General features: G+C 39.1%; 2 protein-coding genes across 3 annotated transcripts in view; one reads left to right on the forward strand and one right to left on the reverse strand.

The window, feature by feature from the left end:
* The window catches only part of Heatr5b (HEAT repeat containing 5B), an 88002-nt gene extending 82725 nt beyond the window's left edge, over positions 1-5277 (reverse strand). Inside the window, exons 1-3 of one of the 2 annotated variants that reach the window (XM_005390863.2) lie at positions 5125-5277; positions 4027-4174; positions 550-761 (exon numbers count right to left, since the gene is read on the reverse strand). In XM_005390863.2, the coding sequence (XP_005390920.1) occupies positions 550-761; positions 4027-4152 (338 nt within the window). In that variant the 5' untranslated portion in view covers positions 4153-4174; positions 5125-5277. The remainder of the gene's footprint in view (positions 1-549; positions 762-4026; positions 4175-5124) is intronic. The other variant, XM_005390864.1, reaches the window with a different exon arrangement.
* Positions 5278-5368: 91 nt separating this feature from the next.
* On the forward strand, positions 5369-16734 carry Gpatch11 (G patch domain containing 11). Its single transcript, XM_005390865.2, has 9 exons — positions 5369-5483; positions 8422-8493; positions 9783-10009; positions 11050-11091; positions 12056-12176; positions 12343-12433; positions 13891-14004; positions 14899-14980; positions 16153-16734. Exons 2-9 carry the CDS (start codon positions 8435-8437, stop codon positions 16206-16208), a joined length of 792 nt encoding a protein of 263 aa, XP_005390922.1. The 5' UTR covers positions 5369-5483; positions 8422-8434; the 3' UTR covers positions 16209-16734.
* Positions 16735-17766: the final 1032 nt, after the last annotated feature.

Below are 17766 nucleotides of genomic sequence, written 5' to 3' on the forward strand. Positions count from 1 at the left end.
TAATGGAACACTTGGCCATGTATAAGAAGAAATTTAATAGCACATCTCTTCAGGAGCTAGACAGTGACCTATCATTCCTGTCAACAGTAAGAAAACAGCTATGAGTTTAGCTTAAAGGCTACTTAAATCTGCCATTACAGTGTGAAAGCAGCTACCACCTAAGTAAGTAGGCATGTTTGTATCCCAATAAGACTTTATTTACAAAACAGGCTTGATATAGCCAGTGAGCTATGCTTTGCTTTTTCCTGCCTCAATTCCATCACCTGGAAACTCTTTGCTTTCTATCTCAGACAAATTGCCATCCAAATTTATTGAAAGACCCCTGTCCAAACTGCTAACACCATACCAATTCTCTGTAATGTGTTAAAGTCCCAGTGGTGATCAATAAATGGAAGTAGAGTCTTCCCCAAATCTACTTAGAATTTTCATCGTCGGCAACAAACCTCAGGTTCCGGCCATCTGTGGGTCTTTATAGTTCGTAGTCCCTTACTAAGTTATCTTGTAAGAACAAATAAAACTTCAAGGGTTCCTGTCAAAGTAAGTACTTACAGTTTTGTTGGTAAGTAGGCTGCAGTATCATCTTTATTTCTGATAATGTCATTACATTTATCAAGTGTTTGAAAAACAGTAAAAGTATCGCCAATGCTATATAGGGCTGCAAGATTTTTAGCTAATAATTTTCGTGTAGGTGGTCCAGGTGAACTACTTATTAATCCAGTTAACTGTTCAACCAGTTTTTTCTGTTTTTCTTTTACATCAGTCTGTTATAAAAAATAAAAAGAGTATCATCATATTTCTTATCATCATATTCCTTTTGTTACTTTTTAATCAGAATTTTAAAATATTTCACATTTAAGGTACTCTAATAATTAAAATATACTTTACAGTAAACATAAACCATAAATGAGAACTTTCATATTAAAAAGTTCACTAAGAAATGATCTGTTCCTTCCAAACATAAATCTTTATTCCCCTCCAATGCCCAAAAGTTAGTTTCCATTTTCCATAGAAGTAATTCTATCCAAAACTTTCTAGGCCAGCTTACTACTAAATAAGCCAACAAAGAATTCAAAATACTGGGTATATGGTTAACTGATGCTTTAAAATCCAGACATGTTTTCCCTGTAAAAGAAGTCAGGAGTTCATAAAGTTATAGGTAAGTGACCAAAAACCAAAATAAGCTGAACAGCCCTAGGCAACAACACAACACTCAGATCTACTTATAATCAATATCTAGAACTGATTTGTTCAAGAAATACTGTGTATTTATTGCACTCCATGCACCATTCTGGGCACTAGGCCAATAGTGAATAAATCAAAGTTCCTACACTCATGAAGTTTACATTTTAGTGGGGAGGGATAGAGTTTGCCAAATAAACAAATAAGTATAATTACTTACCTTTTTTGGGGGGGGGGAGTAATACTGCACTGAGCTACATCCTCAGCTCTTCATTACTTTTTCATTGCTGTTAATGAGGCAGGGTCTCACTAAGTCACTAAGTTCCCAGCCTGGGCTTAAATTTGGAATCATCCTGCCTCAGCCTCACAGATGCTGGGGTTATAGCCATGCATCACCACCTCTGGTTTGCTTCCTGTTATATGTAGGTTAGTTACTAAAGACCTCTCTGAAAAGTAAAGGATGAGCTATGCAGACATCTGGGAAAAGAACATGCCACACAAAGGACAGAAGAAGTACAAAGACTTTGAGGTAGAGTATGCTTAGCATACCTGAAGGCAGTAAGAAGGCCACCTCAGGTGGAGGGGACCACAAAGGGGAAAACTGTATAGTGTCATAAACACCACTGTAAATTTTGTATTTTATGCTGAGTAAGAATTTTAAGCAGGGGTGAGTCATGATCTAAATGTTTTAGCAGACTCATTCTGACTACCAAGCTGAGAATACATTGTACAATACATGGATGGAAGCACAGTGAGCACTTAAGAAGCTGTTGTAGAATCCAAATGAGAGATGTTAGAGATATAAATGAGGAAGATGTGTATATTCTGGGTGTATGTGCAGATAAAAATCATAAGATTTATTGGCAAACAAGATCTGAAAAAAGACGAAAGTACAGAATGACTACAAGTTTTGGGGCCTGGGCAACCAGAAGGATGAAATATTTCGTGAGATGAAGAACACTGCAAAAAAGGTAGGTTTAGGAGAAGGAATCTAGAATTTGGTTCAGATATTTACCCTAAGATGCTATTTAGATAAGAAAGGGGTAGTCAGTTGGCTATCTGAGAGTCCTTATCACAGAGATGCTAGTAGAAATCATTACGATCATTTCAGACATTCTCATGAAAGGAATGAGGAGAGAGAGAAAAAAAATTCAAGACAGAGGAAGGGCCAGCAAAAGAGAAGTAAGTGAAGTAGGAGGGAATTAAAAGCAAGTAGCATCTTAGGAAGCCACTAATAGGAAGAATTTTACATAAAAGTATGCAAAGTGAAAATCTTATAATTTTGATGGATGGATAATGCCTTATAATTTAGATATTTTATGTTTCTGTACTTATCAATTTTGCAACAAAATAATGTTTTAAATATTCTGAGGTGGTAGATCAGCTATGTCAAAAGATAGGGGTGGCTCAAATAAGACAGAATACTGTCCATCATTTTGGACAATTAGAGATCTGTGATTGCTGGACAAGAGCTTTTTCAGTGGAGGTGAGGCAACAAAAGCTCAGTTGCAGGGGGTGCAAAAATAGAAATTTCTAGCTAAAGAAAAATAGAAATAGAAATTTCTAGCTAAAAATAGAAATTTCTAGCTAAAGAAAAATAGAAATTTCTAGCTAAAAAGTAGAAGTGAATCCATGCATTAAGTGCCTCTAGAAACTCCATTAAAACTGATGGGCAAACATACAAAAAGTACAGCTCCACAAAAGCAAAGAGATGAACATGAAATATGAAAGTCAAGTGTTCCCATCAGGGAAAGCCAAAAAGAAATTCAATCTGAGATAGGCACCCTAAGAGTTCATGTTTTTTAGAAATCCTCGGTGCCTCCAGAGGTGGCAGTAGTTGTTCCCAGAAATGTGTTGAGTCTGCTTCAGAAGCTGTAAGACTTCGTATCTCTCTCCCTTCCAGACTGAAGGCTTATTCTCTGCAAAGACTAAAATAGCATATCTCTAGACTAGGAGACCCAGACATAGCTATTAAAGACATCTACATTGAAACAGGGATATTAAGTGAAAGTTTACATATTGAAGGGTGAAGTCCTCAGCACCCCCCATTCCTAGAGCCTACACAACTAACCATATATCCTTCAAACACTAGAGTAGAAAAGTCTCTCCTGCAGGAATAACCAGCCCTAGGGCAGTGGTGATGAACCTATGGCTCATGTGCTACAGCAGGCTGTTTATTATTATTAAACATTCTAAAAGGTTTGCCATCACTGGCCTGCAGAAGCCAAAGATATTCGAGTTAGGAAAGAAACTAGTGTACAGTGAAATCGGGTTAAGATTCACCCTGCCCAGTGGGCTGGGAATGTAGCTCAGTGGTAGTGTGCTTGCCTAGCATGTATATATATCCTGCCCAGAAGATATTTTATGACTCACTCTTAAATATTACCACAGAAAGAGGAGTCATTTGAGAAAAGCATCTAATTTTAAAGACAGAAAATAAAACACGCAAAACAATGAACTTGAATCAAAGGGACAATGTAGGAAGAACAAAAGACAAACAATAGAAGCCTACTATTCACTCTCCAGAAAGATAGGTGAAGAAGATATTAGGCTTGCCAGAGAGCACCAAGACCTTGCAGTTGTTGAAAACGACTTTGGAATGACACTAGTCATACACTACTGTCTTTCTTCAGTAACACAGAGCTGCTGCCTTGGAAGATACAAAAAGTAGGCAATGAGCTGGGTTTAAACAAATCTGGGCTTTTCCACAGAACAGAACAAAGAAAAGCTTGAAATTCTCATTAGCGTAATACTGTCAAGCTCCAGAAATGACCCACAACCTTCCTTAGGAAGGTTTTTCTTAAATCTCTTGATATCAACCCAGTTGGAAAAACAGCAATACCATACCTTGTTGGCGGCAACCAAAACTTTATCAAGAAATCGCAACCATTCAAAGATAAAAACTGGTCTCTTCGCTTCGGTGATTTGAGCCAAAGCTTCTTCATTTAGCAATAAACTGTGGGCTAACTCCATTACTGAAGTTTTTAATTCACACCTTAAATTAACAGATCAAAAAATATGTGTAAGGATGTTTTAATGTTAAAAGCCAAGCTTAATAAATGGCAACCACTAAGAAAGGAAATGTATAGTTTTTCATTTCATTTTGGGGGAAGAAAAACGTAACTCCTTTGCAACATAACCTGAGAACTAACTTTGAAAGGACCAAGGTACAAATAAAAACAAAAGCATGCTTGGTAAGAAAGAACGAACAATGAAGTGAAAGGAAAAATAAAATAAATTATTTCAAAAAAGGCATTATGCCTAAAGCAATATGCCCAGAGGCCGGGCGTGGTGGCGCATGCCTGTAATCCCAGCACTTGGGAGGCTGAGACAGGAGGATCCTTTCGAGTTCAAGACCAGCCTGGGCTATAAAGTGAGCTCAAGGCCAGCCTAAACTGCATAGCGTCTTTGTCTCAGAAAGACAAAAACAAAAAACAAACAAACAAAAAAAACCAGCAAAAAAGAGGTCATTAACCCAATCTATACATGCAAAAACAAACATTAAGACCAAGCCCCTCAGCGAGCCTTACAATCCATTCTCCCCGCCCCTCACCCCCCCTCCACCTCTCCGGGTAGAGCAGCTTCCTCACCCCTTCCCTGCTGCAACCTGGCCCAGCATAGACCCCAAACTGCAAGCCTCCCAGGTTTCCTCGCGGGATGAGGTCCGCACAGCCTGGGCGTGCGTGGCAACACCCGCAGTCGAGGACGCAGGTGACAGAGGCCTCGCGCGCGCGGGGACCTGGTTCACCCGGGTGCTCCGAGGACCTCAGAGCTAGGCCGGGCCCGGGGCGAGGGAGGGATGCAAGACGCTGTCGCGGGCCTCCCCAAGCTGTCAGCCCCACGTCGCGGGGTTCTCCCGACCGTCAACCCCAGGAGGTGACGGATCGCAACCGACCACGGGCCAGAAAAGAAAATGCTCATTACGAATTCAAATTTGCTTCCCACCTATTTGAAACCGTCCGGGAGGATGGGAGCGTGTGACTGTGTCAAATTACACTCTGTGGCGGTGAACGGGACGACCTCACCTCCGAGTCCGTCAGGGGCCGATCAGCTGAGCGGCGAACGCAGACAGCCGCCCAGGGACCCGGATGCCCCGCCTCCCGCAATCTCGCGCCAGGAAACGTGGGGAGAGCGCGTGCGCGAGACCCTGATCCTGCGCAAGCGCATTCATCACATCCTCCTAGTTCCGCCTCCCGACAGTTTCCGATTGAGTCGGCGCTGGGAAACGCGGGGCGAGGAGAGGTTCGCAGCGCATGCGCAGTGCGCGCTCCCTAGACCTGGATCTGGCCGACTACCTCTGTCAGGTAGGGTCCGCAGACAGGGTGAGAAATGGTGAAGGGCGCAATGGCTGTGACCATCCATCACTGCATCAGCCACATTCCCATCCGTTGGTGCGCGCGTTTGTGGGATGCTTGCAGCCGCGAGGAACGCTTGAGGGAAGGGGCCAGCGGCATCTGAAGGGCGTGCGTGGGCGTGAGGTGCTTCTTGTCATTTTTCTACTGTATATCCCGTTGCAGTACTTAGTCCATCTCCACCCTTGGCTGTGTCGTGAAACTGAATGTGTTTGAAACAGTACCCTTGCTGCCACACCCCGCCTCTTCTCTGTCCAAACAACAACAAAAAAACCGCACCTATAGTTTTCCAACTCAAAAATTAATTCCAGTCTTCTAGGAGTAAATTGGTGTATACTGTATTATTTGGGGGTCTAACACACAACAGAAGATAATATGCCATGGAGAATATTTTTCTCACGCCATCTCCAATCAGTCGATTCCTGTACGATCCACTTTCAAGTACTGTATACCCAGAATCCACTTCAACTGCTGTCCCTCCAAGTGATAATCCACGCCCCATCGTGTCTGCCAAGATTATCACCTGGTAAATTTTATATTGATGTCTTATAGGAACGGCTAGTGCTAGAATATATTGTTCCAATAGGAAGAGAGCTTTAAGAAGAAAACGTAAGCCTCACTCGGTTCTGCCTTGCAATCTAGAGTGAGGTGGGTCCCTTACAGAGAATCTAATTGTGGGCTGAGAGTGTAGCTCGCAGCAGAGCGCTTGCATAGCACACCTGAGACCCTGGGTTCAAGCTGCAGGTCTTCAGATAATAACGCAGTTGTGTTTTCAGTCCTGAGATCACAGAGACTTGTATTCTTTGTGGCTGTGAGCGCGTTCTTTAGCCAGGAGTCTTAATTTCTCCAACTGGAAAGTGGAATTATTCGTTCCCTCTTGAGTTGCTCATAAACTGAATAGTACTGACCATTATGTGTAAAAATACTGTCGTTGTACAAGAAGAATCTGGTTGAATTACCAAAACTACTGTATAAAGTCACACACATTTTAAACTGATCATTTTAAATAGGTGGGGCTAAACTATTGTTTAAGGCGGCACACGTGGAAAATGAAACAATAAAGACAAGGAAGAAAATGATGACCATAGAAGACGCAACAGTGACTAACTGAAGAAGGATGCAGTTAGGTACAGACAAAGAGGACTCCCAGGAGGCTGAGAGGTTCTATCTTCTGATTCTAGCAATACTATATTTTGCTAACAAATTGTAGCAGAATTGAGCAGCCTAAGATACCTGTTGTTTCTGTGAGTCAGGAATTTGTTAACACCTTAGCATAGCTTAGATTTTCTTAAGAAGCTATAATGAAGTTGTTAGCCACCTCTGAGTCATCTGAAAGCTTGACTGGGAGTAGAAAAATATTTCCAAAGTTGTTCACTCATAGGGCTCACAAATTTGTGCTGGCTGTTGACTGGAGACCTCAGTTCCTCCAAAACAGACTTCTCTATAAAACTTATTGTGTATCCTCATTATACAACAGTTGATTTCCTTCAAATAAATCATTAACCAACGTCATAGAGTAATCTAACCAAGACCTACAGTGTCTGTTCTAACCAAAAAGTCACATTTTATCTTAGTTGTTTCCTCGTTGCTGAGAAACAATACTTAACACCTATAGTTTAAAGAAGAAACTATTTTATTTTGACTTATGGTTTGTACATATTTCAGTCCATAGGGCTCAGCTGGCTCCAAGGCAGGACAGCGTGGCAGAGGGTTTGACAAAGGAAAACCAGCCCATGGCATGACAGGCAGGAAGTAGTGAGAGGTATCAAAGGAGGAGAGGAGATAGGCCCTTCTAGGACATGCACCCAGTGACCCACCTCCTGCAACTAGGCTTCACCTCCCAAATCATTTACCTATAAACTCATCAGTGGACATGAGACACATGAGACATTTGGGGGGACATCCAGCTATAAACCATAACTCCATCATTTCCACAAAGTCCTATTGATTATGCAGGTCAATCCTGTTCATTCAGGGAGGAGACTGTGCACAGATGTTAAAAATCCAAGATGCGGTATTGCTGGGGGCTATCTTGGAGGATATTGCATGATGCTAAGTGTTTGCACCAGAAAACATTGCTTTACGTGGGTTTTTTTTTTTGTATTTATGAAATATTTGTTTTAAAACTTTTTAAAAGATACGTTGACATAGGGGAAAAAAGGATTCTATTATTTATCAATCAATAGATCAAGTTCCACATGAGCAACTTTAAAGATAAAGTGCATTAGAGAAAGGTCTGGAGTGGTCAAGACAGTTTTTTTTGTGAAAAACTTGGGCCTAGGAGGAAGGAAATGTCTGTGGTATGTTCAGAGGATAATGAACAGCCCGTATGGCTTGAATAATACCCTAAAGGAGCGTCAGATCAGATTATAAAGAACAACACCTCATACTTTGCTAATGTAACCAGTCCTCCACTACCAAGTTTACTGAAAGGTTTGAAACAGAGAAGTGACCTGACCTGACTTGTATTCAGAAGAACAAAACCAAAAACACTTTGGTGGGCATACAGAAGAGGAAAGGCCAAAGGCCAGTAAGTCCTGGTAAGAGGCTGTTATAATGTGAGAAAAAAGTCTGTAGTCATCACACCTATGGGAAGAATTATCTGTGAGAAATACTATGGAGGAAGAATTGACAAAGGTCTATAAGCGGTCAGAAAGGGAGAAGTGGTGGTGACATTAATGTGGAAATACAGGGGATTGAAGAAGTTTCAGAAGAAAGATGAATTGTTTCAACTATTGAGCTTGAGAGCATCACAAATGAAGATGTCCAGAAGGCACTTGAATACAGAGTAGTGCTCTGGGGAAAGCTGATGCCTAGGAATAAATAAAGGTTTATTTTCACTGTGGTATACCAAAGAAAATTGTGATTTTGTTTCTGATTGGATTTATAGATAGTATTGCCATATGAAGTTGAACATGGCAGAAGAAGAGGACTATATGTCTGATTCCTTCGTTAATGTCCAGTAAGTAGAAGTGCATACGTAGTGTGATAATATGCATGAAATATGCATTGACTATGAAGTAATGACACTGATTTTGGATTTTTTCTGTATTAGTACATGTTTGCGGTGTATAATGCTTACATTCACCGTAGGGAGTAGGTACAAGTACTTAACACTTCTTAATTCTTTTTACTCCCCTTCCCCACCCCCGTCTCTAGATTACATGCATTGTAGGTGGTTTGTACATGCGCACAACACATCCCAATTCTTCCCACATCTCCCTCCCCAGTCTTCCATCTCATGTTCCCCTTCCCATTTGCGAAACATCTGTCTTCCTGTTTCCTTTTTTTTTTTTTTTTCTTCTGGTACCAGGAATCGAACCCACGACCTTGTGCTTAGCAGGCAGGCACTGTGCTGCTGAACTAAATCCCCAGCCCCTGTCTTTCTGTTTCATCACATCTGCCTTTCATTCTGCTGTATATGTCATTTACACTTTGGATTTTTCATATGAAAGAAAACAAGCTATTTAAGTTTATATGCCCAACTTATTTCGCTTAACATTATTTTCAAGTTGCATTCATTTTCCTGCAAATGTCTCACATTTATCCTGCTTTATAGCCAAGCTCTTGGCTATAATTTATACATATTTCATTATGTATAAATACCACATTTTCTTTATCCAGTCATCTGTTTATGGACTATAGGCTGCCTCCAAGATTTAACTATTATGAATTTTGCTACTATGAAACATTGATTTGCATGTAATATATCTCTTGGAAAGTTTCCTGGAAAAGGAATAGCTAGATCAGATGGAATTTCTATTTTTAGTTGTTCTTTTCTTTTCTTTGGTTTTTGGGTTTTTTTTTTGAGAAAGAGTTTCACTATGTAGTTCAGGCTGGCCTTAGACTCACTATGTAGCTCAGGCTGGCCTCAAGGTGATCTTACTGCCTCAGCCTCCTGAGTGTTGCGATTATAGACGTGCACCACCAAGCCTGGCTTATAGTTTTTTGAAGAATCTCCATCCTCATTTACATAGTGGTCGTACTAGTTTACATTCCTACTAGCAATAACATTGATTTTTAAATGTGGAGTTGGAAAGTTAGTCTTACTCCTTTTTGTAAACACTTCCTATTTGTTTATACAAAAAGAGTAGTAGCCCCTTCTTCCCTTTTTCTGCTAACATTATACTTACGGCCTTGATCCTTTTTTGTTCTTCCACAGAAATACTGAAATAGCGATTAGTGCTAACTAAGTGGCAAAGCTATAACTTTATGTACTTACCTAAGATAACCATTTCTTTTATCGTTCAGAGAAGATATCAGACCAGGATTGCCAATGCTGAGGCAAATCCGAGAAGCCCGTCGAAAAGAAGAAAAGCAACAGGAAGCTAATTTGAAAAATAGACAGAAGAGCTTAAAAGAAGAGGAACAAGAAAGGCGTGACACTGGGTTGAAAAATGCACTAGGCTGTGAAAACAAAGGGTTTGCTTTGCTTCAGAAGATGGGCTATAAAAGTGGTCAAGCTCTAGGCAAGAGTGGTAAGTTGCATTCAGAAATAGGCATTCCTAACCACCCAGATGTGATGTATTGATGAGGACCACAGATGACAATTTAATATGTGTTCTTCTACAAAAAACTAAAAGAACTTAAGCTTCCTTGTCTCTTATGTGCTGACAAGCCTTATAGAGGACTTCCATTTTTGCACATCCATTTTAGATATCACTTATACCCTTAACAGCTGCTTTTTACAGGGCCTGCAGGCATGCATCAGTAATTCCCATCAAGGCTGAAGCAGGATGGTCACAGCTTGAGACTAGCCTGGGCAACTTAGCCAGACCCTGTTTCAAAATAAAATATAAAAAAGACTGGGAATGTAGGAATGTAGCTCCGTGGTAGAGCACTGGCCTTGTATGTGCAAGGCCTTCAGTTCAGCCCCCAGTACATGTATATGTACATACATACAGCTGCTTATCAGCCCAGCTCAGCCTTAAAGGCACTAACAGCTGGGATGGACATGGCTACAGTGGAGGCAGCGAAGAATGGTGACAAAGGCTTAAGAGATACAGTGGCCAAAGGACAATGAAACAGCACTGAGGATGGTGGCGGGGCTCTGTCCTGCTTACTCTGTACCTGTGGCAGCTGTCTCTGTGTCCACCCAGAGAAACTCTATTCACACTTCTATTGGGAAGTGAAATGCTTATTAAGAAGCAGAGGCAGTATATTTATAGTAACGTCTGTGAGCTGTACATCTTTTCTCTTCGATTGTAATTGCTTTCATTTTCACATACCAAGGCTTTGCTTTCTCTTGAGGCTGTTACCCTCATGGACCTGTTATGTCAGTACTGTCACTTGGGAAAGTGGCCTAAGAGACTATGCATCAGCCTTATTGATCACTAGGTATTTGTAGGAAAGGGAGGTAATTGATTACATAGAGAGTATTAATTTTCAGTTTTTAGTGTGGAATATCACTGAAACTGGGGGAAGGAGGGGTATGTATAAACCATTGTAAAATCACATACTGTACAGACCTGAAGGTTTTGAGATAGAATTTCCAGTTTATGTTTTTGCTCTTTTTTAGGAGGTGGTATTATTGAACCAATTCCTCTTAACGTCAAAACAGGTATATAATTATTCTTTAGTATATTTCGCAGTAGTAATAACTTATGCTTAAATCTACGACAAATATTTGCTTAATACTTTCTAAAGATGATACTGTTAATAGTTCTTATCATAGGAAGCCCTTAGTAAAATGTTTGTTAAACTCTAAAACCTTTAGAAGGTTTTATTTTGTAGAGAAAATAAGGAAAAGTTTTAGTGCAATAAAAGTAAATTTTAAGAGCTGGCCATGATGGCGTATGCCTATAATCCCAGGGAAAGCTGAAGCAGGAGGATTGCCTCGAATTGGAGGCCATCCTAGGCTACAAAGTGAGTTTAAGGTCAACCTGAACTAGTAGCAAGACCCTTTCTCAAAAAAAAAAAAGCTAGTTTTAATATACAATAAAATCTAAATAATGAAAATGTAGAGGAAAATCATAACCACTGCAGGTGCAATACTAATTTTATTTTTATCCATTGAAATGTCCTAAATGTATTCTAAGACAGTTTTAGCCCTGAAATGTTTTTCTTAATGGTTTGGGTGAACTTAAGAGAAAAAGATATGTATCTTATTCACCATTCTTAGTACGGCACTCGATACTACTTTTCTGATTTTTTTTTGTTTTTGTTTTTGTTTTTGTTTTTGTTTTTGTTTTTCTCCGGTACCGGGAACGGAACTCACGACCTTGCGCTTGCCAGGCAGGCGCTTTTTCCGCTGAGCTAAATCCCCAGCCCTATTTTTCTGATTTTTAAAATGTGTTCAGTGTTACTGTCTTAGAAGATGAAACTTCTGATCTTTGTAAAATTAAGATTTTGTGTTTAGACTTTGAAAACAAAAGTTTGAACCTTGAAAATAAAACCAAGGGCTTTAGTGCTTTCATCTGTCATTCTAGTGCAATTAACTGTATTCAAATGACAATTGCATTTAATTGGCCATATTTAAATTGTCAAAAAAGTAAACTCCTCATCAGAATTTTTTGTTTGAACAGGGAAAAGTGGCATTGGTCATGAGGCATTATTAAAACGGAAAGCAGAAGAAAAATTAGAAAGCTATAGAAGAAAGATTCACATGAAAAACCAAGCCGAAGAGAAAGCTGCAGTACAGTTTCGGTAAAACTTTGTATTTGAACTGTTTTTGGTTTCAAATCCTCTTTACCATGGTATGTTCTCTGGTATTGGGGAATATAAAATCGTTAAAGAGGTATATATAATAAGAGGTTATAAGCAACAGATAAAGAGAATATAGATGCTACTATACTTTTTCACTTTCAATTAGGATGCGACTTAAAAATAAGCAAGATGAAATGAAGCTTGAAGGAGATCTTAAAAGAAGCCAGCGAGCCTGTCAACAATTGGATACCCAGAAGGTAAGCTGTTACTTGCTTTCAGTGTGAAAAAGTGTTTTGCCACACAGTATGATTTGCCACATATTTTATTTAAAGAAAAAAGAACTCAGGGCTGGGGATATAGCTCAGCGGCACAGCGCCTGCCTGGCAAACTTGAGGTCGTGAGTTCGATTCCCAGTACCAGAAAAAAACCAAAAAAAAAAAAGGAAGAAAGAACTCAGCCTCAGCTGGGTATGGTGATTCACACCTGTAATGCCAGCACTGTGGGCGGGTAAGGCAGGAAGAATGCAAATTCAAGCTCAGCCTGGGCAATTCAGCAAATTAATTACTGAGAGCCTATCTCAAAATAAAAAATGGAAAAGGCTTGGGATATAGCTCATTGTGAAAGCCCTGGGTTCAATCCCAGTACTGCAAGGGAAAAAAAAACTACAAGCCTGGTTTATCTTTTTATCCTTTCAAGCTTTAGTTAGTATTCACTACTGATTTGTGATAATAAATACACTAATAGCTGCTTTATTGCAGGAACTTGAGTTATCTGAATTAGCCAATAAAAGTTAAGCAACTTGTTCTCCGCTAATTTGAATTTTGATTACCTGACTAGAAATTCTGTTCTTCATAGTATATGATTAGCTAGAAGAGCCTGCTTTCATCCATATTCAGTACATTACATGTTTCTAGTGTGTAGAATCCTGTCTATTTCAGATTTGAATGGCATAAAAAGTCTATCTTCGTGGGTTTTTTGGGTTTTTTTTGGTTTTTGTTTTTTTTTTTTTTTGGTACCAGGAATCGAACTCAGGACCTTGCACTTGCTAGGCAGGCGCTTGTGCCGCTGAGCTACATCCCCAGCCCTCTTGGTGGTTTTATATAACAAAAATAAAATGACTTCATTTAACATCTCAAAAATGTCGGTATAATTTCCCAAGTTTCCTCCTAATGTAAATAGATTGCTGAAAGCAGTCTTACTTTGCTGCATCTCCGTAGGAGAAATATTTTGAATATTTCCTGATACTTATGATTTCCTAATTTCTATGTATTTATATCTATAGTATATCTTTCCTACTGGACCATTAGCAGAAACATAGAGAGAACATACTAATTGGACTTTGCATCCCCATAATTCACGGTATAGTGCTTCACTCCTAAAGCAGCACTCAGTAAGTACTTACATTTATTGAAAGAACAAATTGAAAAAAAGAATGAGCAGGGCATGGTGGTAAATTCCTGTAATTCCAGAACTCTTAGCATCTGAGCCAGAATAATCATAAATTCAAGCCCATCTGGGGCAATTTAGCAACATAGAAAGACACTAAATGATTTTTTGAAAAAGGCTGGGGATGTAGCACCATGTAAAGGCCCTGAGATCAATCTCCAGTACTGCCAGAAAAAAAAATGAGTTCATGTCGGCTTGAACACACTTGTTCTACTTGTGATAGTCTTATAATTAGCTATATTTCATGAGAATAGTTCTTCATTTTCAGAATATTCAGGTTCCCAGAGAGGCATGGTACTGGTTGAGGCCTGAAGAGGAAACTGAAGAGGAGGAAGAGGAAAAAGAAGAGGATGAAGATGAATATAAGAGTGAAGATTTAAGTGTATGTCTTGGTGCTTTTTCCTTCGTAGCAGGTGTCTTCGTCCTTGACACAATTAATGCTTTGAGCTGGGTAATTCTTTATTGTGTGCGGCTGCCCTGTGCGTTTCAGATGTTTACCAGCATCCCTGGCTTCTACCCTCTGGTTTCACTTATACCTCCCCTTATGTCAACCAACAGTGTTTGTAGTTATTGCTGACTGTCCCCTGAGGACAAAAGTAACCCTGGTTGAGGGGAGCTCACAGGATTTTTTATTAACCCCATATCAAAACTTCATGTAATTTTTCCATTTAGTTTTGGTTTGCCTTTCCATCTTCAGCTTGATGAGTGAGCTGCAAATGTAAATTACTGTATACCCTGTCTTCTGCTAAACTCCTGGAAGTGATTCTAATGTGTACTTGTTTCCCTCAGTCATAACCCCAGAAAACAGTCAAAAGGAAGTGGAGATTATTCAAGAAAGGAAGATACATCCCTGTGGTTACTTGCATATAAGAATTTCAGAAAGAATAGCTTGAAAAGCCTAAGTACCACTTAACTGTGAGAATCTTTAGAGCAGAATGAGATAGTGCTCACCTTTACCCCATCTTGGGCAAAGAGGGGTAGATGTCTTGAAAGTAGAAGGGGTCTCTAAAGGATGCTGATTATCATAGAGTCAGCCAAAAATGATTTTTTTCAATGTTAACCAGGGTCTGTAATGTGTCTGGCAGACTTTTGAAAATTTCAGGGTGGCTAGTAAACTGGGACATGCTCAAATGTATTATTTCTGGCCTTGATGCTTCTAATCACCAAGAGTATAGCAGAAAAGGTACAGCCTGGGGCTAATTGAACATGATCTAAGAGGCAAAACAAGATTCCGTTCAATGTGAACCTTACTTACGTGTGTGTGGCTTATATCTAGGTACTGGAAAAACTACAAATATTGACTAGTTATCTAAGGGAAGAACATCTGTATTGTATTTGGTGTGGAACAGCCTATGAAGGTAAGAAAATACTTCATACTTTTAAAAAATATTAAATATGAATGCCTTTTGATTTTTAGGAGAAGTCACATTTCCCACAGACAGTAGAAATTTCTTATTCAAATGGCAATGTGGAACCAGTGTCTTAGAGAAATACTAACTACAGAAATAAGTGAGCCATGTGTGGTAGTACAGCCCTATAATCCCAGCTATTTGGAGGCTCATTCAGGAGGTCAGTAAATTTGAGGGTAGCCTGAATAATTTTATGAGACCTAGTCTCAAAATAAAAAGAGCTGTGGATATAGCTCAGTGTTCCCTGGGTTCAATCCTCAGAGCCACAAAAACAAAAAAACAGTAATAATTGAATCCTTACTAGAATTCCTTTTAACTTTGCACTATCTGAATTGTATTAAGGAATTTTTGAGTGTTGTTTCAAAAAAAACAATTTTTGGGGGTGCTGGGACTCAAACTCAGGACCTCACACTTGTCAGGCAGGCATTGTGCCGCTGAACTATATCCCTGGCCCTTAAAAAAGCCAATTTTAAAATGATTTGGGAAGATGAATTGTATCATGCTTTGTTTTAAAAGATTCTTTATCTACATTTTTTTGAAACAAATATTTTGTGCATTTAGATAAAATATTGTCCCTGAACCATACAATCAGGTGTATTGAATTTCTCTTCATTTTTTTTTCATTGTAAGAATTGGTTTAAAACCTGCCAAGTGATAGGCTAGGCGTGTTAGTTCACGCCTCTACTCCCAGCACTTGGGAGGCTAAGGCAGGAGGATTGCTGTAAGTTCGAGGCCAGCCTGGGCTACGAAGTGAGTTCAAGGCCAGCCTGAACTGCATAGTGAGACCCTGTCTCAAAAAGACAAAATGAAATGAAAGGAAATGAAATAAAATGAAATGAAATGAAATGAAAATAAAATGAAAATGACCTGACAAATGTCTAATGAAGCCAAGTGCTTCCTCTTCTAATGTATTTGCCCAAGCTGCCTTTGCTAACTTGTATTTAAGGACTTTGTACTTGAAAGTGAAGAGGTTTTGGTTATTGTTTTTATCTCTTCCTAGTTTGTTTAGCAGAGTAACTAGCAAACACAGCTGATTACAAATATATGTCATATTGAAATTATTTTCTAGAAGTTTACTATACAAGTTGTATTAATCTTTGTTTTCCTCATATAAATTATAGATAAAGAAGATCTATCTTCAAATTGCCCAGGACCAACTTCTGCAGATCATGACTAAGATTATTCATAATCAAGTGAGAATTGTTTATTCCAATAAGGAAAGAGGACTTTCATATAATGCTTTATTCTTTTTGTACTTTACAAGTACTTGTATTTTAGAATATCATTGTTTGCTGACCTAAAAAATAACACATTTCCACTTTAGAACACAAGTATGAAGATTTGGACAATTATAATTTATGACTGTACTGTGATGCTTGTGGGATTAAGGACACAACAGATAACACTCTTATTCCTTATTTAGCTTTGGAACAAACTGAAAAATAAGACACAGGAGGGAGAACAGCCTTATTAATGATGAAGCAGAAATAGAGAAAAGGTTGATGTTTTCTCTAATCAGACTCCCTAACATTTCTCCCTGATTAAAGAGGGCAACAGGCCTCTGCCTTGTAGGGGAAAAGCCCACTGTGAGTTCCCAGGCCATTTAGCTCTTAAGAGGAAGAAATTAAGAAAGATGGAAAGGAAATAAATATATGTATATATACACAAGATAGCTCAGATATTTGTACTACTAATTTCTATTGGTTTGTTGAAAGGAACAGTTAATATTTAGTTGTTTGGTCAATCTTTTTTTTTTTTCTTTTTTTTCTTTTTTTGTTTTTTTTCTGGTACCGGGAACTGAACTCACAACCTTGCACTTGCCAGGCAGGCGCTTTGCCGCTGAGCTAAATCCCCAGCCCCCCTTTTTTTTTGCATTTCTTGTTTTTTTTTTTTTTTTCTGGTACCAGGAATTGAACTCACACCTTGTGCTTGCCAGGCAGGCACTGTGCCACTGAGCTAAATCCCCAGCCCCTGTTTGGTCAATCTTGTATACCTATATGTGGTAATCTGAGCAACTACTTTGAAGATAACAATAAGTAATACAACAACCATTGTTGATTTTCTGTCATCTTGTTTTGAAAGTCTGTATCATTTTTATAGTTTTTGTGCTGTTTTGTTTTTGTTCTTTTCTCTTTAAAAGAAAAAGAAAAAAAAAAAAAAAGGATAGGGAACCAGCCAGGGGCTGGGCCACATCTGCTTGATTCTTTATCCCCGTATCACCTGTCAAATTAAACACTTCTTTTGCCAGGTGTGGTGCTCCATGCCCATAATCCCATCCCTCTGGAATCTGAGGTGGGAAGATTTCAAGTATACACAAGCAAATAGCAATAGCTGACTTACATTTGCATAGGTTAAGATAATCAGTATTTCTGGGGATATAGTTTAGCAGTACAGCGCCTGCCTGGCAAGCACAAGGCTGTGAGTTCAATTCCTGGTACCAAAAAAAAAAAATTCAATACTATAACTGGTATTACACTCTGACCTAGTAGGATCTGATTCACTTGCTCTCAAATTTAACTTGAGGGGCTTTCAAAAATAGTACTATAAGGTCCTGCCCTGAGAGATTCTGAGGTAATTGGTCACTGCATTTTGGGCATCAGTATTCTTCATTCTAAAACTCAAAAGAACTTTAAACCCACTAATCACTAATCAGGTTAACATCTAGACCTCAGTTCTTCATACACAAAACTAACTACTTTTATGAATATGAATATATATATTTAAGTATATGGTTG

This window comes from Chinchilla lanigera, unplaced genomic scaffold, assembly GCF_000276665.1.
Source record: "Chinchilla lanigera isolate Chin_1 unplaced genomic scaffold, ChiLan1.0 scaffold00040, whole genome shotgun sequence".
Lineage (NCBI taxonomy): Eukaryota > Metazoa > Chordata > Mammalia > Rodentia > Chinchillidae > Chinchilla > Chinchilla lanigera.

What these genes read in the sequence shown, in the direction of transcription:
- Gpatch11 (XM_005390865.2), top strand. Translation starts at nt 8,435, where the DNA reads ATGAAGTTGAACATGGCAGAAGAAGAGGACTATATGTCTGATTCCTTC. An exon ending in TCAAGCTCTAGGCAAGAGTG is followed by an intron (nt 10,010 to 11,049) that starts GTAAGTTGCATT and finishes GCTCTTTTTTAG; the next exon opens with GAGGTGGTATTATTGAACCA. An exon ending in GTGTGGAACAGCCTATGAAG is followed by an intron (nt 14,981 to 16,152) that starts GTAAGAAAATAC and finishes TATAAATTATAG; the next exon opens with ATAAAGAAGATCTATCTTCA.